The sequence below is a fragment of the Pteronotus mesoamericanus genome, unplaced genomic scaffold (assembly GCF_021234165.1).
Source record: "Pteronotus mesoamericanus isolate MK-2021 breed Mesoamerican mustached bat unplaced genomic scaffold, CSHL_Meso_final contig_65, whole genome shotgun sequence".
Classification (NCBI taxonomy): domain Eukaryota; kingdom Metazoa; phylum Chordata; class Mammalia; order Chiroptera; family Mormoopidae; genus Pteronotus; species Pteronotus mesoamericanus.
This window is the reverse complement of record NW_026555228.1, coordinates 8737687-8760914: the sequence shown is the minus strand read 5'-3', so window position 1 is coordinate 8760914 and position 23228 is coordinate 8737687. Positions and strand designations below refer to the sequence as shown.

The window sequence follows — 23228 nt, the reverse complement described above, 5'->3', positions numbered from 1 at the left end:
TATCATTATTGAAGGTTTAATTTTTCACTAAACTTTAAAATACAGAACAGGGGAAATAGTCTTATTCTTATTAAAAAACCAAAATAAAATACTCCTTTGTACTCCTTTTAAATACAACACTAGTTTGAATAGACCTTCGTCTGTTTAAAGAATCCATACACAATACAGAGTTAATGTTAGACTTACAGACACCCGATAGACGCTGTTTGAACGTTTCTCTAGTTCTTTTGCTCCTTTTTTAAATTTCATTATACTTTCATTTTAAGGAGTTATTATCATCTTTTTAATGTTACCCTTTTTCTTCTTTGACAGGAGGAATGTAGGAAAGGTGTCTGGGGCCCTGGGGGCTGATGGGAGATAGTGGTGGCCAAGAACTAAAAAGGGAAGGGGAAATGGTCCTTTTCTCTGCATTCTCCCACACTGTTTTGGTCATACAGTATGTAAATGTGAATCCTTTTCTAACTGGAGATTACGACACATATTACAATTACTTCATTAACTTTTAACTTTTTTTTTTTTACCATCTTAATCATTTTTTTAAGACTCTATTTATTTGTTTTTAGAGAGGGGGAGGAGATGGAGAAAGAGAAGGAGAGAAACACCAGTGTGTGGTTGCCTCTGGAGCATCCCCCACAGGGGACCTGGCCTGCAATCCTGGCATGTGCCCTGACCGGGAATCAAACTGGCAACCTCTCATTTCCCAGGCCGGCACTCAATCCAGTGATCCACACCAGCCAGGGCCATCTTAACCGTTTTTAAGTGTACAATTTAGTAATGTGAATTATAGTCACACTGTTGCGAAAAAGATCTCCAGAGCTTATATACATAATCCCGTTTAAGTCTCAAACTAATACTATGAAGAGGCATTATCATTATTTTACAGATCAGAAAGTTGAAGCACAGAGACGTTAAGTAACTTGTCCAAGGTCACATAACAAACAAGTGGCTGAGCTGAGATTTGCATCCAATCTGGCTTGGGAATCTGCTCTTAACCGTAACTGTTGCACTGAACCCCCAACCTTGGCCTCGTAGATCCTTTCGGGTTTTTTGTTATTACAAGTAACACAGCAATGTACATCTTTTTGTGCAGTTGTTCCCATCTCCCGAATTTAGTATTTTCCGGTGAGAATAGGTACGACGAACATGCTGCCAAGTTGTTTTCTAAGAGGGGAATCCATGTCATTTTCTCAGAACTGGGGAATGGTAGTGCTTACTTGGCAAGAAATTGCTCAAGGTCACCCACTAGAAGATGATGGCAGAGAAAGAATTAAGACCTGGGTCTTCTGATTCTAGTTTCCACTTCTTTCCACTGCTTCCCTTACATTTAAAGACAGAATAAAACCAATATTTTCCTTTGCTAAACCAATCTCACTTGACATTAGATTCTTCTCTAAGACTTCCTTGTTGAGGCAGGTAACTATGTGGGTTAACTTGATGGGGCTCAGCCAAAGCCCTAAGAAGTAAATGCATAAGGTGCTTAATGAGGCCAGTGCTCAAGTTAAGCTCCTGCTACTGGAAGCTCTCCACTTGGATAACGGAGAGCTGTGGCCAAGGACAAGGGGAGAATGCCACGCATGATAGAAGGCTTCTTGTTTTTACTTCTGTTTGGCTGTGAAGGTATGTGCTAGCCAACCATTAGCACTCATTAAATACTATATAACTGAATTAATAATATAGCTAATTAATAGAAGTGCAACCTGAATAATTATCATATTATTAATTAGCAAGGCATGTTAATTAATTAATATGTGTTATTAATGAACAACAGTTGTCTTTGTGTGGATACAGTTCTCTGTCTCGCCATGTGGCTTTCTGGTCCTGTGAGGAGCCTTCTGAAGTTCAAAGGATGCTTAAAATGGGTCAGGAAGGGTCTCAGAAATTGTATAAAATAGCTGTAAGTTGCAACAATTAGTAGGAAAGTGTGGCATGTTCTTGAAAATCTTGGGGAGACAAAGTTAGAGTGATTGTAGAGTTTAAACTTCCAAACCAGGATGCTGTTGAGAGTAGAAGAGGTTGCTATTAATAATGCTGATGGGATAACAGGTATAAACCAGGACTGTCCCAAGCAAAGCAAGATGTGAGGTCACCCTAGTTTAAATAGGGATTAACATAACAGGCCCAGTATCCCTGGGCTCTAATAGAAAGAATAACCCAACTGACAGTCAGAAACCCCCAAAGACTCAATGCACTCAATTATTTTCAAATTGCTAAACATGGCCCTGGAGGGAGTGATATGCTTAAATAAGGAGAAATTAAAGGCAAACTTCTCAAATGTCATCCAATTCAACTTTGAAATATTCCATTTTGGGAATAATACTCTTTCATGTCTCTCTCAACTCTCAAGGACCCATCAGCTCAGAATTTCTTTGGGGGTTCATTCTAAACAAAATATCATCTTTGTGGCCATTGAGTATTTATGAGTGTCATAGGAAATAAATAAAGAGGGCAGGGAGCAGGAGGCCTCTCCACTTTGTAAATGACCTGGTAAACAGATATGACAAAACTCACACAGACTCAGAATTCCCGGTTTAAATCAGTATCTTCTCTACTCTATCATATTTTATTGGTAGACTACTTGCTTTCATGATTTCACAATCTGATGACTTTTGTTATGTAGTCACATCTCTTAATATTTGGCAAGACTTCTAAAGATATAATCCCAATGTCATTTTGCAAACCCTAATAAGTTTCTAAGTAGAGGTCATTCAGACTAATTGTCTGGTTTTTTTCCCTTGCAATTAGGAGTCAGCAACTTGTCCCAGTAACTTGATACTTTAAGATGCTTTTGCAGTTTTGTTGTTTTCCTCTTTGCCCCTTCCTCAGCAAGAAAATCTACAGCCTTTCAAGGTTTAGATCCTGATATCCCTGGTTCTCAGGTATCCACAGGGCTCACCCTCAGATTTCTCTTTGTGAACCCATCCTTGAGTGCCTGCTATGGGCCAAACACATGCTAAGTCTAACAACCCTGCTCTGTAACCCTCCAAGTGCAAAGAAACCCTATAAAAGTTTACCAACCCATTTTTAAATTAGACCTGTTCATTTGGGGAATAAAAGACACACTCTCAAGAGGCACAGAGCACTGCATTCTTTTCTGTTCTAATGCTTACCGATCTTTGTGCATGGCTGGGAAGCTCCAGAAATTTCCAAATAGAGAATCCCATCTGTCCAGGCAGAATGCAACATGGTCCAGTGGGTAGGCTTGAGAAGCTGAATTTATCTTACCCACTTAACCAAGGCCCTCTACCCTCACACGGCATGGAAGGGAAGAAGCCAGACAAAAATGGCCAGTGCTCTACCCTGAACTAAAGGGATGCTCCGGGAGACAAAGAAAAAATACAGGACGCAATTACTGCAGTGAATCAGCTTACAACCCAGATGGAGGAATAAGGCACAATGCACATGGGAAAGATGTATTCTATTGCACATTGGGAACCTGAAGACAAAGGTTCTTTGTCTAATTTACTCTTTGCTGTTTCTATTCCACGGTGGCAGTGGCTCTTTACTACAGTGAAATAAGGTAAATGGATTGACTTCACTTATGCATTAGATGAAGGTTCATTTGGGAATGCACTAATCATCAGAGTAAAGCACTACTTACGTCTTATAACTGAAGCAGGCATGTGTTTATCTTACGTTGTACATTTCGGATTCCATGCCAATGAGGATATATAAAAACATCCACCTTATTAAATTGTATCAGTCAATTACTTGGTCATGGTTATTACATAAAAACAAAAACAAAAATTACCAAGCTTTGTCTTACAGGTGATTGTTCTCTTTGCTGGTGTGTCAGCCATCGAGGACAGCAGATTTTTTTTTTTAAAGCAGCTTGCTTGAGATGTAATTTACATACCATTGAATTCACCCGTTTAAAATGTGCAATTCAATGGTTTTTAGTATATTTACAGATTTGTGAAGCACACAATCTAATTTTAGAACATTTTCATCACCCCAAAAAGAATCCGGCAGACGTTAAGTAGCCACTCCCCATTCTCCACGCCCCCCAGCTCCCCTCCCCCACTGATCAACTTTCCCGTCCCTGTAGATTTGTCTATTTAGGATATTTCATTTAAATAAAATCATACAACATATGGTCTTTTGTCTGTCACATAGCACGTTTTTGAGGTTCATTTGTGTTGAAGCAGGTACAGACAACAGATTTACCCATGAATATGTCTGTTGCCTAAAATAGTAACACTTGCACACCACAAGCAATTTCTTTCTTCCTTCTTCACTGAGAGGGACATTATATCAGCCTGATGTTTTTCTCCCATGTCTTATCCTTGTTTCTCAAGTAGATTGGAAGCTGGTCATAGTTTTATCATTCATAATTTTATGCTTTTCTCCCCAGCTTTATCTGTTTCCATGGGAAGGAGAGCTCTGTATTTAGTAACATCCACTCAAAGAGATTAAAATAGTCTTTCTTACGTGCATCTGATGCATACCTTTCCTCTTGGGCTTGCAAGGCACATTTTGAGACATAAGTATGCCTTGAATTTCCTTGCTGTGGAAACAAGGCTTTCCCCATGGAGTCACCCTTTGGGCAAAAGGGCTGAATGACCCCTTATTGCATGACTCTAAAATTGGTGAGTGGCAGACGTCTCAGATGCTCTCGTGGAAACTCATAACCTGTGGAGGAATCTCAAAAGCAACCCCAGGAGGGAGAAAAACACAAAACCACATACATAATCTAAATCTTTTACTCTTTTTTCCTTTAAAGGCTGGTATTATAAGATGTTGTAGTCAAACATGCTTTTGCTGTTGTTCGTCAGCTTTTTTGGGGGTATTACAGCAGCCACGTTGCTGCTCCCTTGCTGACAGCTTTTCTGGTAAAATGCTTGTTGTTCTTCTCTTTCTGCTCATTTCTGTAAGGATCCGGTGCCTCAGAACCTCAGGCTGCATGCAGACTAATGCTTTCTGGGGAGGAGAGCCAGGGAGATGGAAAACTCCAGAAATCTGCCCAATCTCTGAATGAACAAAGGAAGCGGCTTTGAAACCAGGCCTCTTCTTAGGTCTCTTCCTCTCCACAGGCAGACAATGGCAGGACCTCCCCGACCTTTTCTTTTTATCTTCTGCTTTGTTTTTGCAGAATGTGGAGCCCCTCCAGGGCCCGTCCAGGCAATGCAAAGTCCACTGGACAGGACCTGAGCTTCACTTGAGCTCTGGGTTTGCTCAGTTGCAGCTGTACAGACCCTCTTCATGGACGGACCCAGCCTCTGGGCCAAATTGATTTGGTCATGAAGGACATGTTGCCAACGACCATTCACCTTGCCCGATGTCCCCCCAAAGAGGGCCTTGGCACAACTGATGTTTGCCTAAGTGACAGGGCCTTTCTGCATTTTGGTCATCCCCAGCTTCTCTTGGAGATGAGGGCGGAACTGAGTGCCTCCTGGATTAACAGTCCCCAAATCAACTAGATGACAATTGCTCATCTACTGTGCAGTTCATGGGGAGCAGCTGAGAGACTGAGGCTATGGGTTCATGTACTTGTTAACTGTGAGGAGCATAGGCTATCACCCAGCCTGGCGGGGCTTTCCCCTAAGCTTCAGAAGCTTCCAGCCAGCTGCCCACTCAACCTTAACATTTGGGTGTCCCACTGGCCTCTCAAATGAAACATCTCCACCCCATTACCCTCAAACTTCTGCTCTCCCTGGAATCTTCTCTTCCCCCAGTAAATAGTAGCTCTATTCTCTCAGTCACTCAGGCCTTGGAGAGCTCATTTTTTGATGGCCACATCATCTGCCTGCAAACCCTACTGGCACCACCTTCTAAAGGCAGTCAGAATCCTGCCACTTCTCATTACCTCTACTGCCACCACCCCAGGCCACGCCACCATCATCTCGCCCTTGAATGACGTGCCAAGCACCCACCCACATCAAGGTCATTCTCTCATTCATTATTCTCCCACTTCCCCACATGAGACTATAAAAGCACCTTGGGACCAGTCATTATCAGCTATCTTTTATAACAATTTCTATAATTGTATAGGTGCTTAGATAAACCTGAGGACAAGAATGAGGTGGGCCAGCACAAAGGCCAGAGCAAGTGGTGAGTTCTACATGTGGGACAGAAAAAGTCCTCTTCATCAGGGAGGGGAGGAGCAGGCAGAAAAGTAGGAGGGGAGGGTATCTGAGGCCCAGAAATCATATGGACAAAGGCATGGAGGCAGGAAACAGCCTGGCACATTTGGTAAACTACAGGTAGTACACAGTGCAAAAGATGAATATGGAAAGGTAGGCTGGGAATCAATCACAGTCCCCTTTAAGAACACATTATTATACCTATTTTAAGAATGAGGAAATGGAGGGGTGCAGTCATACAACTAAGAAATGTCAGAGGTAGAACTCAGACCCTGGCAGAGGGGACTCACCAAAGGGTTTAGCAGGAAAGTGGCACAATCAGGTTTGCATTCCATTTCATTGGTGGCATGGGGAATGGATGAGGCAAGGTCTCTTTTTAGCAAGGAGAGAATCCAGGGGAGAGAGGGTGGGGTCTAAAACAGGAAGTGGCAGAGGGTAGAGAGGAAAGAAGGCCCTTGGAGACACTGTTTGTGGGGGGTTAGGAAAAAGAGGCAACTAGGAGGAATCCCACGTTTCTGGATGGGGTAATGGGTAGACGGTGGAGCCATTCAATAGGATAAGAAATAGAGAAAGAACAATCTGAAAGTAATAATGAATTTGATTTTTAAACAAATGTGTTTTTGATATATAACCTACATACATTTATTTAAGTATAATAGGCATACAGAGGAATATAGGTAAGAGTACAACTCAATGAATTTTCGCCATGAAACACATGCAAGCAACCAGCACTCAGATAAAATAACAGAATGTTACCAGACACCTTCTCTGGGCTTCCGCTATGCCACTCCCCGCCCAAGCGTGACCAAGACCTTATGTCTAATGGCATAGATTACTTTGGCCTGTTTTCATACATGGTAAATGGATTTATTTGTTATATCTACTTTAGTATCTGACTTTCTAGTCAACATTGTGAGATGCAGCATACTGTAGAATTATAAATCATCCCTTTTCAATGCAATATAGTGTTCCACTGTGTGAGTCAACCACAGGTATGCATTCTACCCTTTTTAAATTTTTTTTATCTGATTTGGGAGAGAAGGAGGAGGAGGAGAACGGAGACATCAATTTGATGTTCCACTTATTTATGTATTCATTGTTACTTCTTGTATGTGCTCTGATGGGGGATCGAACCCACAACCTTGGCATATGGGGACAATGTTTTAACCAACTGAGCTTTGTGGCCAGGGCCATTCCACTTTTGATGGGCATATGAGTGTTTCCAGTTTGGAGTTATTACAAATACTGCTGTTATGAATAATCTAGTACGTTTTTGTTTTTTGGAGAACACATGTACGTGTTTCTGGTGGATAAATACTTGAGAGTGGAATTGCCGGTTCATAGGGCACATATATGTCTAAACTTGGTATAAATTGCCAAGCAGTTTTTCCAAGAGGTTAGACCAACTTATACCACCACTGGCGTTATATGAGAATTCAGGTTGCCCCATGACCTTGCTGACACTTGGCTGGGGCCAGTTTTACATAGTAAGAGACATTTACATACAGATGTCCAGTAATCCATTCAATGCAAGCATTGGAATCTTAGGTTTAGCAACATTTGTGAGGGGGGAGAGGAAGCAGAGCTCTCAAGAGACTGAAGAGGACTATTCAGAGTGGAGGGAGAACCAGCTGTGCAGCATGACTGAAGCTAAAGGAAAGTGGAAGGGACTGACAGCAGCCAACATGGCACCATGAAGACAGCTCAGTGTTGGAAAGACCACATTGAATGTGAAAGGAAGAATTCATTGGTAATTTCCTTTGCCAGCACAGAGGTTGGCCTCCTACCGAGATGGCGCTCCCTAACCTTCATTGCTACCTGAGAGGGTCAATTCTTCGCACAGTGTGTATATCAAGGAGTCTCTAGGAATGAATAACCAGTGGACGAAGGCCCAGGAGGGACAGCAGTTTGGTGACCGCAGGTGACGGGTGGACCTGAATCTGCCCAGGCTAAAAGATGTGTCCCCCTGACTCCCACTGCAGCCCGTCCATAGCCCAGCAGAGGAGTCACTATGCACATCATCTTGTGGTTTGTCTTTTCCTGGGTCCTCAAGCCACTGTGGGCAGAGAGCCAGGCTTCCATTCCAGGAGGCTCAGGCACTGTGCCAGGGCCACAGTGGACATGCTGCCAAAGTGGCTTGTGGAATTGGTAAATATGTATTAAATAAAGCACAATTTGAAAAAGAGTTTTAGAGTTGTGATGACAGAAATGAGACCATTCCTTTACTTTCTAAAACAATTTCAAAGTGTTTTGGGGGCATCAGATCTAATTTTTAGATAGGAAAGTGGGTAAGGAGGAACTTTTATTTCCTGGTGTCTGTGCTGAGGTTTTGTTTGAGATTTTTATATATAGGTATGTGTTGTTTTTATAATTAGAAAGGAAATGAAGGCGTTTGTTTTGTTGACAATGAGAAGTGGCACTTTGGTGCTTTAAACCAGCACTGTCCAATGGGAACATCTGCCATGATGGAAATGTCGTGTATCTGTGCCATCCAGCACAGTAGCCACCAGAGACCTGTGGCCAGGCCAGTAAACACTAGAAATGTGGCTGGTGTGACTAAGGAATTTAATTTTTAATTTTATTAATTTTAGTTCAGTTAAATTCAAATCGCCATAGGAACTAATGGCAATGGCACTGGACAGCGCAACTTTAAACAATCAGTTTATGCTAATATATACAAACTCTTTTCCTATTCAACTGTGCATCCATCCTTTTTATTCATCCTTCCATAAAGAAAGTTTATGTTAGCATTATGTTAACTTTTGCACACTTTCAATTTCCCCACATCATTTATATGGTATTTATACTGTGATTGTGGTTGGATATTTCTTGTGCATGATAGACAAACCTAAAATGGATTTTCTAAACAATGTCCTAACCCTAAATAACCTACCTAAATGTGTCACAGTGGAGAGAACTGAAAGTCAGCCCCTGAACAGCACATTGGACAGACACTAGGGATGATGATGATGATGCTGCTGCTGCTGCTGCTGCTGCTGCTGCTGCTATGGAGTCAATAAGCAAAGGGAAAAACTCATACCGTTAATGTTAAGTGGAACAGGAATGTCATAAACATTGGTTAGATAGTAGGTTCTCAAACATGTTTTCAAAAATATGCATAGGGAAAAGATGGGAACCATTCACACTTAGATGTTAATAGTATTGCTCACTGGTAAATGCATGAATGGATTTTCCAAAATTATATAATGAACAGAAAATATACTAATTTTCCTTGTCTTTCTGTTTAATTTTCCTGTGCCTAGCTTCTCAGCATCTGTGGGTGCTGACAGAGAATTCCTTAGTTTGACTTCTTCCAGGAGGGACTTTGTTAACTTTTCTGACTTCGTTTCACTTTTCCATGTAATGAATAATTTTGTTGAATTTCTCTTTCTTTTTTTTTAACTTAATTTTTCCTCTCTTGTCCTCTTGCTCAGCCATACTGGGATTATCATCTACCGAGGTATGTTACAGTAAGAAGGCTGGGATTTACATGAGCAGTGTTTTAGAAAACTTTCCTAGCCAAAAATAACAGATAGGTATGCCCTGGCTGGTGTGGCTCAGTGGACTGAGTGCCGGCGTGTGAACCAAAAAAAGGTATGGCTTTTTTTAAATGTAATTTTTAAAGATTTTTTTTCTAGCGGTGGCAATAGCACATTTTATCAGAGCAAGTTCCATGTTTCATTGAGAGAATGCAAGTAAACCAGGTCCTAATTCAGACAGTGTAATCTTGAATCCAGTACCTTTTAAAACTGGATCCCCAAAAGGGACCTCCATGGAATGTGAGGAGGCTGACCTTGGACCTGGTCTCCCTAAACCCCTGAAGACAATAATAAGGGAGTATACATTGCCTCCTACACGGGTGTGTCTTTGAAATTATTAGCTGCTTGCCCACAGTGGCAGACACTTGTTCAGCTAGACAGAAAGATGAGCAGCTACTGTGTGCTTTAAGGCTGGATTAATGATTCAATTGTGCCGTTGAAATGTGAAAGCGGCCAGAGAACAGTAATGAATGAGCAAGGTTTTCAAACACAGGTTTTTCTGGTAGTGCTGACCACAGTTACCTTTGACCGTAACTCTTCTGACACTCTTGCCTCTCTGGCTTCCCACAGGATGAGGCCGAGGACCCCTGGTACCACAAGACGTGTAAGTGTGATTGCCAAGGAGGTGCCAATGCCCTGTGGTCTGTGGGTGCCACTTCCTTAGACTGCATACCAGGTGAGTAGCCCCTTCTCCTCTGGACACTAGACCTTTGGGGGGTCCTTGGGAACACCTTGTTTCTCCTTTCTTTCAACCCAGCTGAATTAACCCCCCAGACACCAAGCTCTGGGTTTTCTCCAGAAGGCCTCCAAGCTTCAAATCTCACACAGCCACTGCTCTAGTAAAGTGACCTGATGTCCTTGTTCAGAACAGCCTCCTGGAGCTTTGCTTGCTGCTTGGCCTGGGTGAGATGGTAAGAGGGGACATAATGAAAATAATTAGCGGATGAAGAATTGAAAATAAATTAATGGTAGGTGGCAGGGAGTTTGGGGAAGAGCTTAGGCTTTTGAGCCAGAAAGACCAGAGTTGGAATCCTGGCTGCATCATTTTTTAACTCCGGGACTCCTACTTCGGCCTTTTCCTGTCGGGTGCAGCCATACTTCTGTGCCTGGATAGCCATTGCTCACCACACAATCATGTGCTCCCCAACATCACAGCCCACTTTCAGCCAGGTGGCTTTATAGGAGCAGTTCCTGCCAGTGAGTGATATCCCTTCGGAAATGAGGGTTTTAAGGCCTGCTGGTACCAAACTCTCTAGGTCTCCATTTTCCTGCTCGAGAAAGTGGCTTGTCCCTCAGCCTGGGTGCTGGGGGAAATGCCATGGAGCAGAACCCCCTGCCCACCCACAACGGCTAGGTCACCTGAGTGAAAAATAAACCTTCGTTGTGTTAAGCCTCTGAAATTTCTGGGTGGTTTGTTCTGCAGCATAACATGGCCTTCCGTGACTAACGTGAATGCCTGCCTTCCTCTAAGGCAGGGAGAAGCAAACTTTTGTCTGTAAAGGACCAAACAATAAGTTTTTGTGGCTTTGTGGGTTGTGCTTTCTCGACCCCTCAATTCTGCCATTGTTGCTTGAAAAGCAGCCATAGATAATATGTAAATGAATGTGCGTGGCTGTGTGCCAATAAAACTTTATTTACAAAAACAGGCAGTGAGCCATATTTGGCTCATGGACCACAGTTTGCTGACCCCTGCTCTAAGGAGTTGTTTTGAAAAATAAATCGGATGAGGCTTTTAAAGCATGTTGTGCTGTTCTGGCAAATTGGAGCTCCTTTTCTTCCTGCCTCCTAAGAGCTCACACTCTGACTTTGAGAGGCCAGGGCAACCCACAGGTATTTCCAGTGCTCAGTGGTTTCCAGGCTCAGAGCCTCTTTGGCATGAAACTGTCCTTGCCACCCCTCTCCAGAGTTAGGTAGTGCCAAGTAAAGTCATTTACTTTACATAATCGCTTAATAATAGCTCTGGGAGAGACAGGTTTGTGTATATGCCTGTGAGCTTCTCCTCATTATTTCATTAAATTTGCATTAAAATAGCTAATTGTTGGGGAGAGAAGGGGGAAGTCTACAAAGGCTTTTATTGTCTGTTTTTTTCCTAATTACCAAAGGAGTAGGAAGTTGTTTCTGAACTAAGTCCCTTGGAAGGACTCAGTGGGGTCCCCATCATGAGGAGAGCAGTAAGTGCTGCTTAATTCTGTGGGCTTCTCCTTCTGGACGGGAGCTCCTGCAGCCATTTCTGTTGGTACAATCTTCCCGGTCAATATTGAAGCACCCTCCTTAATAATGCATTTAGAATTCCACCCTCTCTTATCACATGACTATTATGTGCCAGACACTGATGGGGAGACAAAAATGAAGGCATTGTCTCCACCCTGGAAAAGTTTACCATTTAGTGAAAACAAATGTTGTCTTCACTAAAGACAGGAGGCCTACTGGAATTCCATTCCGAGGAAGTTCTTTCTTGGAAGAAATGGAAAAAAGATCATTTATGTGGATTGGATTCATTGACCCAGTCAGCTGTGAAGCTGAAGAGGGCCTTGTGCCTGAGGAATGTGAAGATGACCCTGGTCCCCCAAATCTCCCCTACACAGTTGTCATGGACCAGAAGTTCTGAAATCAGAAATTCTTTAGCTTATTTGTTCTCTCCCTACTGTTTTTTGTTAGTTAGTTTGTTTGTTTGTTTGCTGGTTTGTTTTTATAACAACACAGCTATTCCCAAGAAAGCAAAAATACAACCTTAGTGTTAAAGGGTTGGTTCATTGTGTTAATTGACTTTTCCATGAAAGACATGATTCAGGGCAGCAGGACTAACCACAACCTTCCAGAAGTCACCAGTTCATCAGTGTCTCACATCCTTATTGGAACTTCAAGAATAGTGGTCAGTGTCCCTTGCCCTTGTGATTCAAGGCTTCCTGCAGACTCTGATTTAGGAGGGAAGAAGAGCCTAGAAAGCACAGAAGGACAGAAAGGTCATTCAGAGCTGCCAAAAAGGAGCTCCCAGGTGCACACTGGCCCTTACTGCCTATGGGCTCCTCCCATAGAGCAGAAGGCCAGGTGCATTATGGCCTCCTAATCTTCATCTTTACACTATTGAAATACTTGAAGGTCTGTCTTCTCCACCTCTGAGCCAAGATTACCTTGGCTCACTGAGAGATGGGAATAGGGTAGGGAAGGCATCAAAGAATAAAAAATCCATTGACTCAATGCTTTACTTTTATTCCAGAATCTATATTTCTATATTATGTTAAATTTTATATTATATTCTTCTGTACATATTACAGAAGATATTCAAATCTAACATATGTGCATAATACTCATGTCTCTTGTGATAAGAATGTCCCTAAACTGTCTTTATGTCCCCTTAGGTGAACATCTTTTGTAAGCATGTTTGGCCTACATGCCTACAAATTGAGAAATTACTGAATAAGAAAGGCTATTATGTTAAGTATCCATAGTCTGGATTGGGCATATTGTGAATATGCCTTTATCCATCTAATTATCAAATCATCTCTCAGAAGAACTACTTGTGCCACGGAAGACACAGGTTTGTCCTTAGGAGTGAAATGAATATAGACATAGGCCAGTGGGACTTGTCTGGGCCAGTTGACTTCTACTTTCTCCTTGAGCTCACTTCTCCCTGTTTTGCCATTTTTTCTGCTCATCCCCAGTGGCCACCCAAGAGGGGGTGATGATGTTTGTTCATCCATCCATCCTTCATTCATCCATCTGATCCGTATGTACACAGTGCCTAGCATGTGCAGGCATTCTGCTGGCCTCAGAGGATAGAATAGTGAGCAAGACAGACTGGGTTGCTGACAATTACATAATCACAGGAGAAGGGATAAGTGACAGGTACAGGGTGCCTGGAAAGACAGCACCTGGAATACTTTACCCAGCTCAGGGTGGGCAGGGAAAGTGGGCAGAGATCTGAAGGATGAGTAGAGGTGGAAGGGGAAAAGAGGGGACAGGATTGTCACAGGCAGAGGGAACAGCCTCAAGGGAAGGCCTCCTGGTCTGCATGAGGACCTGAAGGGCGCTCAGCCAGGACCACAGAAGGAGGAGGAGGAGCAGGGGAAAGGAGGAATCAGGAAAAATAATAAAGAAACTCGAGTGCCATTCACTCCACAGCACACAGAGCACAAGAGATGGTGCATTTTCTATTTTTCCAAATTCAAATAACCCCAGTTTGAGTTTCCCTTTGTCATGGCCTGTGAAGAGTCTAAAGATAGGCTTGTGGAAGGCCCATCCTCTCCCCTTTGGACTACATGAACCCCCCGTGGGCGCGCAAGGGCTGCCTGAGGCAGGGCCTAGACCCAGTCTGGGCGGTAAGCTCTCTGCCTGGCCCACAGCCCCACTCCAAGGCCGTCATCTTCTCCCTCTCAACCAAACTCAGCCCTGAGGACCTCCCCACATGTCCTGGGGTGTCCAGAGCTCAGGGCTCCCAGGCCCCATCCCTTGTCCAGCCTCATCAGAGGAACCACTTCCCTGCTGAGCTCAGGCCCTTACCATGAGCTCCACCCCACACTGCCTACCCACAAGCGGCAAAGCCCAGAGCCCCTGGCCGCATCTCCCTCTGGGACAATCAGCTGATTCCTTTTGAGGCCTAGGCCTTCCAAATCCATAAGCCTGGGAGACACTATGTTGCCAACAGGCTTCTCTCTCAAGTCACACACACATACAGATGCATACAATGCTTATTCCATTCTGGGGCAAGGAGAGCCCAAACCTTTAGAAACATGAAGCTGGCTTCCTTCTCAAAGAGATGACGGGGGCAGGGCAAAGTGGGGTAGAAGGGTGTTAGATTTCTTCCCTAGTGACTCTTCACCAGAAAAGCAAACATGGAAAACTCAAGAAGACATCACTGAATTCTCGAATCTTCACCCTATTCTACCAATATGAGCTGCTGATTTGGGGCCAGGTACTACAGGCCTTACACTCCGCAAATGTTATTTCACGTAATCCCACAGCAACTTTATGGAGGCAGGTTCCGCTGTTACGTTGTTCACACAGAGATGTTAAGCAGCTTGTCTAAACTCACGCAGAGGGAGAGTGGGATTCAGTCCCAGCTTTCACTGGCACTAAGCTGGCAATCTTGACCTAGGCTGCCAGTTACAAAGACCTGCAGCTTTACCTCATGCCCAGGTCCTGCCACAGAGCAATGACATCAGAAACTCTGGGGGTGTGGCCCAGATATTACTTCTGCAATTCCCCAGGTGATGCCCAGGCTGAGACCCATCAGAGAGTCTCTGCTCTGTGCCCTGGACCAAACCACCAGGTTTCTAGGTTAGCAGTTGTATAGCTGGAGGTACCAATGCCTGATACAGGAGCACTGGACAGGGGCAGGCTTGGGGCCTGGACACTGAAGGGCTCAGTATTCGCTTTATTGGTATGAAGCATCTTTGGGTCACCCAGATGGAAAATAGTCAGAGGGCCTGGGAGTCAGGCATTGGCTCCCAGATGCCTGCTGAAACCATGGAGATGGTGAGATCATCACCTCCCCTGGAGAGTGTGGGCAAGATCTATGTTTGGACAAGCCCTCACAGGCCTCCAAGGCCTTGGCACTGGCCAGGTCCTTGCATGTCTACAGCCCACTCGGTTTTTTTATTGATTTGGAAGAGAGAGAGGGTGAGGGGGGGAGAGAGAGAGGAAACATCGATTGATTCTTCTATGTGCCGTGACCAGGGGGGCTTGAATCTGCAACCATGCTGTATCAGAACGATGCTCTAACCAACCGAGTTACCTGGCCAGGGCACAGCCCACTCTTAACTGTTAGATGAGATAATTGGGAAGAAATGGAAAAATAAATATGAAGGGGGACAGAGAAAGATCAAAATGCCAAGCATAAAGTTCTTGGGAGAGGTGGTGATGGCTTCTCTTATTTTCTGTCTCTTTCCTCCAAGCTGGTGGCCCTGGAGCAAGAAAAGGAAGGTTCCAGACAGAGGGGACTTGGAGACATCCAGAGTTACAATTTAAGTGACCACCAAGGCACAACTGAAACCCAGCTTTCTGACATTAGGGCCTTGCCCCTCTATCTGGTGGCACAAGTTTGTCTTCTAGGTCAGAGGGGCGTGGAGGAGGTGGAGGAGCCCCCAAGGCCATGGGCACTAGGCCCTCTGAATGTGTAAGCCAACAAAATGCCTTCCTTGGCAGGCCCAGGTGTCCGCAGTGCACATTGAAAGTGTGCTTCTTAAAAATCAGCCACTCTGGGGGTGGAGCCTTGGAAACTGCATTCTTAACAAGCCCCTTTGATGATTCAGCCACACAAGGCATGTGCATGTAGCCCACAAAGCGTTCATGTTCCCTCTCCCAGGAATTGATATTTTAATAGGTGCCCAAAGCCTTGGGTATTTGATAAACTACAAATGTTGTCCATTCATTCTCAGCTCCACTGAGCTGCAGCTACTGGTGGGAGTTGGACCTGTTTTTTGGTGCATGGGGTAGAAAGGCAGTTAAGCCCCTCTGGCCACAGGCCTGAAGCTGTCCTTTTGTCTTCGGCCTCTGGGGACAGAGCATGGCTGTCCCTGCAGGCATTCTGGAGCCTCAGGATAGCAGTCAAGCTTCTGCATGTTTCATTCAGTTTTAGTGAGTTCAAAAAATTATTCTCTAGAAAGGCCTCTGCTTTCGTTTTACTGTGGAAGGTGATAATACCCAGTAAATATATTCAGCTCTTTAATATGAAGACAAATTTAAACAAAAAAAAATTCATCTACCTTACTAGAAGTTTATCATTCACAGTTGGAAAACTAGGAGAATGGATTTGCATTAGGTTATCATTTGTTTTCTATAGAAATTAGGGTAGAAACTGGGTTTGGTTAGAAATAAGAGGCCCTCTCAATAGTGGCTTATTGAATTAGCTTTGTTTTGACTCTTGGTAAAAAGACTAGGGGTAGGGATTTGCTCAACAGTATCAGGGCTGAGGTCTCTGCAGTTCTCTTGACTTTACCCCCATGGTGCAAGATGGCTACTGCTGCAGCAGCCATTAGGTTTTCCTTCTTAGGCAACAGTTAGAAAGAAGGGGCAAGCAAAACCTCATCAGAAATCCCCAGCAGACATCTTCTTATATCTCACTGGTCAGAAATTGTGTCATGTGACTTCTAACTGCAAGAAAGTCTAGGAAAAATTGGTTGTTTGTTTTGTTTTGGTTTTTTTTTTTTTGTAGCAACATCTGCCCCCAACAAAATTAGGGTTCTTTAGTCAAAAAGAAAAGGAGAATGGATACTGGGTTGGCAATTGGTAGTCTCTGACCAGGTACACCAACACTAAATGTGAGAGGAAATACATGAGAAGCAGCAGACAATTCACATCTAAGAACGAGCTTTGGCTATACTTATTTGGGAAAAGCAGTTCCTTTCAACTGTTCTTTATTTAACGGGCACATTTCACCTTTTTTCCTTATTAGACCAGTGAGAACACTGCAATTTACAAGTGGGAAGGCAGTCTCAATATATAATTGCCCTTCTTGCCTGTCACCATTGGGTTTTTTTCCCCTCTAATTGCCATCATATGCTGTCTGAGGACAATTAGGGACCCTGATGTCATCATACAGGATGGCCAAATCTGTGTTAATGAGGAAAATAAAGAGTATGGCATTTAAGTGTATCTTTTGCTGCAAACCTCTTAGTTTTCAGGTCTCTATGTTTGTGGAGGAGGTGAACTATTTCTCAAAACTGCTGCCCACCCCCGCAAAGCCACAGAATCACTTTCTCCGCTTTTGCAAATGTCATGAGTCTCTATGACAATTCCTTTTCTTCATCTTCAAAGGGGAAGGTTTGATTTGTCATTTCAGTCATGTTGTGTTTGTTGGGTATTGTGATGCAATATGAGTGTTTCAATATGCATTGTTTCTCCTTTCCCAGAATGCCCCTATCACAAGCCCCTGGGTTTCGAGTCAGGAGAGGTTACACCAGACCAGATCACCTGCTCCAACCCAGAGCAGTATGTGGGCTGGTATTCGTCATGGACTGCCAACAAGGCCCGGCTCAACAGTCAGGGATTTGGGTAAGCAAGGCTGGTGGCTCAGGTGATTTTTTGTCCATGTAATTCGAAAAAGTAAGGCTCTGTAATAAATGAGTGACAGAGAATGCATTTAGTTATTCAACAAACATTGCTTGAATGCCTTCCACATGCCAAGGATTGTGGATACAGTACTAAACAAGGAGGGTAAGGTCCTGACCTTTAAGAAGCACACAGTTTAGAGGGGGAGAAGGATTCTAAAGCATGTAATCACACAACTGATCACTTAATGTGATGAGTGCTGCAGAGGAGGTAAAGAAAGACCTGGTCCATTTGAAGCACCAGGGAAGGGCTTTCTAAGGAAAAAATATTTAACCTGAGACTTATAGTTGGCTAGGGGAGGAGGGCGGGCACAGGATATAGCAGGTGCAAAGGCCCTGAGTAGGAAAGACTCCTTAAAGGCATGGTTGGGGACCACAAAGATGGCCAGAAGGTTAGAGCACAGGTGAGGTAAAGCTGGAGAGGCAGGAAGAAGTCAGATCATGCAGGGCCTTTTAAGTCATACTAAAAATTGTGGTCCTCATTTTAGGGATAATGGGAGGCCCCTGAAAGTGCATTAGTTAGAATATGGGTGTGTGCTGCTGTAGCAAAGAACCCCAAGGTACAGAGACTTAAACAACATAGAGGTGTGTTTCCTGCTCATCTAAAAGTTTCATTAGGCATCTAGGGTTGTTACGGCAGCTGGATGCTATCAGGGGTCCAGACTCTACCTTGTTCTGTCATCCTTAACATGAAGCTTCCATCTTAGACCCAAGATGGCTGCTCTAGCTTCCCCTGTCACATCCACATTCTAGTCAGTAGGGAGAAAAGGAGAGCAGAGTGCACACACTTTTTCTTTAAGGATTTAGACATAATCCTATCGGCCACTTTTGCCCATACCCCACTGACCAGGATTTAGTCTGATGGCCCCATCTAGCTGCAGGAAAGACTAGGAAATGTGATCTTAGCTTGGCGGCCATTTGCCCAGCTAAAACTCAGGAGCTCTATTACAAAAGGGAGATAAGAAGAGGTTATTGTGAGACAATTAGCAGGCTCTGTCAGAGAAACATTTGAAGTTGGGGAATATTACAGTCAGGTTTGTGTTAAGAGAAAATTCTTCTGGCTCCTGTGAGGAGAGCTGTTGCATTGAGAACAAGAGAAATCCAGTTAAGCTTGGTGGCAGTCCAGGCAACAATGCAGGGCTAGGGTGGTGGCAGTGAAATGCAGAGAAGTAAATGACTTTGAGAGACACTTAGAGATGGAGCCCATAGACAGATTGGTTGTTTGAGGTGACAGAGCAGAAGGGGCCAAGGACACCCCTCAGATCGCTGGCAAGAAGACCCGGGAAGACAGCGGTCACATTCAGAGAGGTGACTAGTGGAAGGAGGGGCTGGGGTGGGGATAATTCGGAACCCACTTTTGGACGTGTTTCATTTGAGATGATCCAAGGCATTTGGGAAAAGCTGGCTAGTTAGCAATCGATTCTTGGGATCTGGAATTTAGAAAAGGCTTGGGATAGAAGTAGAAAGTGAGAGCTACCTGAGGAGTGAGTCTGGAATTAGAAGAGAAAGCAGCCAAGGACTGAGTTCCAAGAAGCTAATTAATATGCAATAAAAAGTGGGGGAGCTATGGGTTTCCACAATTTATGAGGGATATGGCTAAAAAAAACAGTTCCATCAAGGTTAGTTAGCTTGTAATTGTCAAAAGCCCTTCCAGAGCCACTCAGCAGTGTTCTGCACATGGTAGACATTCCTTAAAAGCCACACATGACAGCCCCTGAAGGAGACACAGATATGTATGAAGAGTGAAATTAAAGAAAAACAAAAGAAAGATTCATGGTGAAAGAAACATCAGGACAGACTAATGAAAATGGAAGGAGGCTGGTGGGTGCAATAACCACGCATTAAAGAAAGACATGCCCAACCACGCCCCAAAGTTCATTTCAGCTACACTTGAAGGGATTTCTTTGACAAATTAGTTGAATCTGACAATTTTTCCGCGGGTGGTGGAGGTGCAGGGAGAGAGAAAATGGTGCAACTCTCACAGTGGCTGGGCGCTTCTTGGAGACTAGCCTCTGGATACCTTATGGATTGCAGCTCAGCCCAAGATTAGCGGGGGCTCTTCAGGTGCTGGCATCCCCTCAAAAGACAGAGCTTCCAGGCTCTTCGAGGCACTCATGGGAAAAGGCTCCTGGTGATTCGCTGTGTCCCTGGCAGGTGCGCCTGGCTCTCCAAGTTCCAGGACAGCAGCCAGTGGTTACAGATAGATCTGAAGGAGGTCAAGGTGATTTCGGGGATCCTCACCCAGGGTCGCTGTGACATTGATGAGTGGATGACCAAATACAGCGTGCAGTATAGGACCGATGAGAGCCTGAACTGGATTTACTATAAGGACCAGACTGGAAACAATCGGGTGAGTCAGGTGTACCCCAAACCACCCTAACACTCTCTGGGACTCCCCTCCTGCAGGTGTCCCTATGTTCCTCTTGCCACCCTCCATTAGAGCACTGACACATGTTGTTTTTCTTGTTGTATCACCAATGCCTAGCACTTTGTTTGCAAATGAGTGCCACTCCTGTGTGCAGATGAAATCTTTGTCTGAATTCTCATATCAGTATATGGTTGAATAATCAAAACCGACCATTTGGACTATTCCAAACTCACTGGATCATTGAACATTTGCTGCATAGGTCTGACTTGATCTATTACTGATGCAGGCAGGTCCTCGTCCATTGACATAGATATGGACTCTCATTACTACTGACTGAGACCAACAGCTGGGAAGCTCTGACAACTGAGCATAATGGCCACTAAACTATAGAAATGTTCAAAACAACTCTAGCAGTGCAGACGCAAATGGCTCTTAAACCTTTATAAGGCAGTAATCTCTGATCGCCAAGACCCAGCTCTTGTTCACTATAGATTGGACACAATAAGTTCTCTATATCTACCTATTTATATATCTACAGATATATAGATACATATACATATATAATATATATTTATGATGAATTAAGAATTTACTAGCTATTTGGAAATGTTAACTGCCCTTTCGCCTGTGAGGACTTCCTCCAGCTAATTTAGGCAGTTAAGCAGTTAAGTAGACATGTACAGCTGAAAACCAGAAGGCTCTGTACTACTCCATGATGGCAACTTATATAGCAAGACATTCATGGGTTGAGATTTTAAGGAGTTTGAACACAATAGATAAAACCAACTTGATACTTGGACATTCTATTCTATTTTTGTTCTGACTTTTCAAAAAGATATGCCAATTCTTTGAAGCACTGTGTTTCTGAGGGTCTTGATGGTTCTTTGCAAAGAAGCACTACATTCGGGCACTTGTGCAATGTGGTGGAGCCTGTTCCATCCTCCCTCTTCACCTGGCTCCTGACTTGAATAGGTTCAAGGGCAAACAGCTTAAAGGGACGCAGGGTGCTGTTACTGTGATGAAAGGTAAGATCATGGGTGGGTGAGGCCAATGCGGCAGTCAGATATTTTCCAGAGATAATACCAGAAGGGAATGAAATGTTCTGGTCATTGGGCAGAACATTATGATTCTCGAGAGAGAGAAAAGAATCATTTCTTTGGAAACACAGCCAAACACCCACTGCACCTTTTATGTTTCACCCACTGAATCATGCCATGTTATATCCTGAAAACAACAAAACAAATCCTTTTTCTATCTTCTCTGGACACTGCCCTCCTCCTTTGAGAATCTCCTTTCTACCTTATTTTTTTCTTTTAAAAACCATTTCCAAGTATAAAAAGAACTTGCCATTTTTATCAATGTAGAGACACACAGTTAAGCTTTAGCTCATGACTGCAGAGCTGGCTCACAAGTTTTCACCTGAGCCCCACTTTGGATACCTTTGAAACATGAGAACATTCCTCTTGTGTGATGTGATCCTTTTCAAAATTCTTGTCAAAATCCAAAGAATTAAAACACAAAACTGGTGATAAGAATCAAGAGGCATTGTTTTTTTTTTTTAAGTCACCACCCAAAAGAACTGCCTGCAATGATGGAAATGTCATTATCTGCAGTGTCTAATGTGGCTGCCACTGATCACATTAGCTATTGAGCACTTGAACCCTAAGTGGCTAGTGTGACTGAGGAAGTGAAAAGTCATTTAAATTTAAGTACCCACATGTAGATACTGGCTACCATACTGGACAATGCAGTTCTAGATGTCCCCAGGCTCAGAGAGGCCTGGAATGTATAGGTGGTAACAAGCACTCAAGGTCAGATTTTGTGGGGCATTTGCAAATTCTTTGTACTTTAACCACTTTCTGAGATTTCCCAGTTACAAGTTGGGGCCAGTTCCAGACAAGAATCAGACTTCCTTTTCCCTCCCCTGTTGTGACAGTGACAGAATTTTACCCCTCTCTTTAGGTCTTCTATGGAAATTCAGACAGAACCTCCACAGTCCAGAACCTTCTGCGGCCCCCTATCATTTCCCGCTTCATCCGACTGATCCCGCTGGGCTGGCACGTCCGCATTGCCATCCGGATGGAGCTGCTGGAGTGCGCCAGCAAGTGCACCTGAGCAGCTCAGCTCCTGCCACGGATGCTCAGCTTGGAGCAGCCCGCGGGGGGCGGGGGGCGGGGTGGTGGTGCAGGGACCCTGAAACACCGCCATGACAAAAGGGGCTACATTTTACAAGCTCTTTTCAATGCAGAACTGGGTAGAGAATATTCTTTCTTCTTTCCTTCCTTCCCTTTCTTTCTTTTTCTCTTTCTTTGTTTTTTAACATATAGTCTCCAATTTCAATGAAAAAAGAAAAGAAAAATGAACATATTCCCCACTCAGGGCCAAAGAATATAAGAAAAAAGAAAATGTCCCTAAAAGCAATTTCCACACAAACACTTAAGTTAGCAGGGGTAATTTGCTGCTCTCAGTTTTATTGTGTTTTTTTGTCACAGTGACACTGTGAAAGGTGCAGTCCCAGGGGAACATAAAGCAGCTCTGATAATTTGAAATTTCTTTTGCTTTACTATATTCAAAACAAGAACATAATGTTTCATACAGTGTGGCTTTGAATGCAAAGGGGGAGCAAGCTTGCAATTTCTTGTAGCTAAGTTTTCATTAAATCATGGCCATTTAGAAGTGTAGAGCACCGGGTACACAGAGTGAAAGGTTTCAGGGTGATTGGGTGGCATAGATGAGTACAGTGGATGTGAGCTCACGTTCCATCCTCCTGAGAGCCGCACACGACCATAGGTCTCAGGTAGGAGGTCCTCCCTCACCTGCTGAGCTTTCACCCCTATGTTCACAGGGATTAGAGGGTTCCAGAGCTCTCATTACATAAAGCTCCACACTGTGGCCCATTCAGGCAAATTATCCTAGGCTGTGGTCACTATTTAGGTGAATTTACAGGACAGGCTGCACAAGTAAGTAGCCAAGTCTCCCTATGTTTAGGAACCCCAAATAACCAGAACACACCAGAATTTCCCTTTATCTAGGGCTACAGTTTTCAACAAGCTGAACACTTTGGAAACAGTCGGCCCAGGAGGTATCAGTGGCTACGTGGAGGAGGCCCATAAGCTTTGTAGGAAGCCGTCAGGATCTATGTCCTCAGAAGGGAGGGGTGGCTGCACTCTTGGTGAGCCCACCTTCCAACTTC

At 43.9% G+C, this 23228-nt stretch overlaps 1 protein-coding gene across 1 annotated transcript; it reads left to right on the top strand.

The window, feature by feature from the left end:
- The first annotated feature begins 1565 nt into the window (after window positions 1-1565).
- On the top strand, window positions 1566-22150 carry RS1 (retinoschisin 1). The gene is made up of 6 exons (XM_054581196.1): window positions 1566-1617; window positions 9515-9540; window positions 10190-10295; window positions 17470-17611; window positions 19822-20017; window positions 21998-22150. Exons 1-6 carry the CDS (start codon window positions 1566-1568, stop codon window positions 22148-22150), a joined length of 675 nt encoding a protein of 224 aa, XP_054437171.1.
- The last annotated feature ends 1078 nt before the right edge of the window (window positions 22151-23228 follow it).

What these genes read in the sequence shown, in the direction of transcription:
- RS1 (XM_054581196.1), top strand. Translation starts at nt 1,566, where the DNA reads ATGCCACGCATGATAGAAGGCTTCTTGTTTTTACTTCTGTTTGGCTGT. An exon ending in ACTTCTGTTTGGCTGTGAAG is followed by an intron (nt 1,618 to 9,514) that starts GTATGTGCTAGC and finishes CCTCTTGCTCAG; the next exon opens with CCATACTGGGATTATCATCT. An exon ending in ACCAGACTGGAAACAATCGG is followed by an intron (nt 20,018 to 21,997) that starts GTGAGTCAGGTG and finishes CCCTCTCTTTAG; the next exon opens with GTCTTCTATGGAAATTCAGA.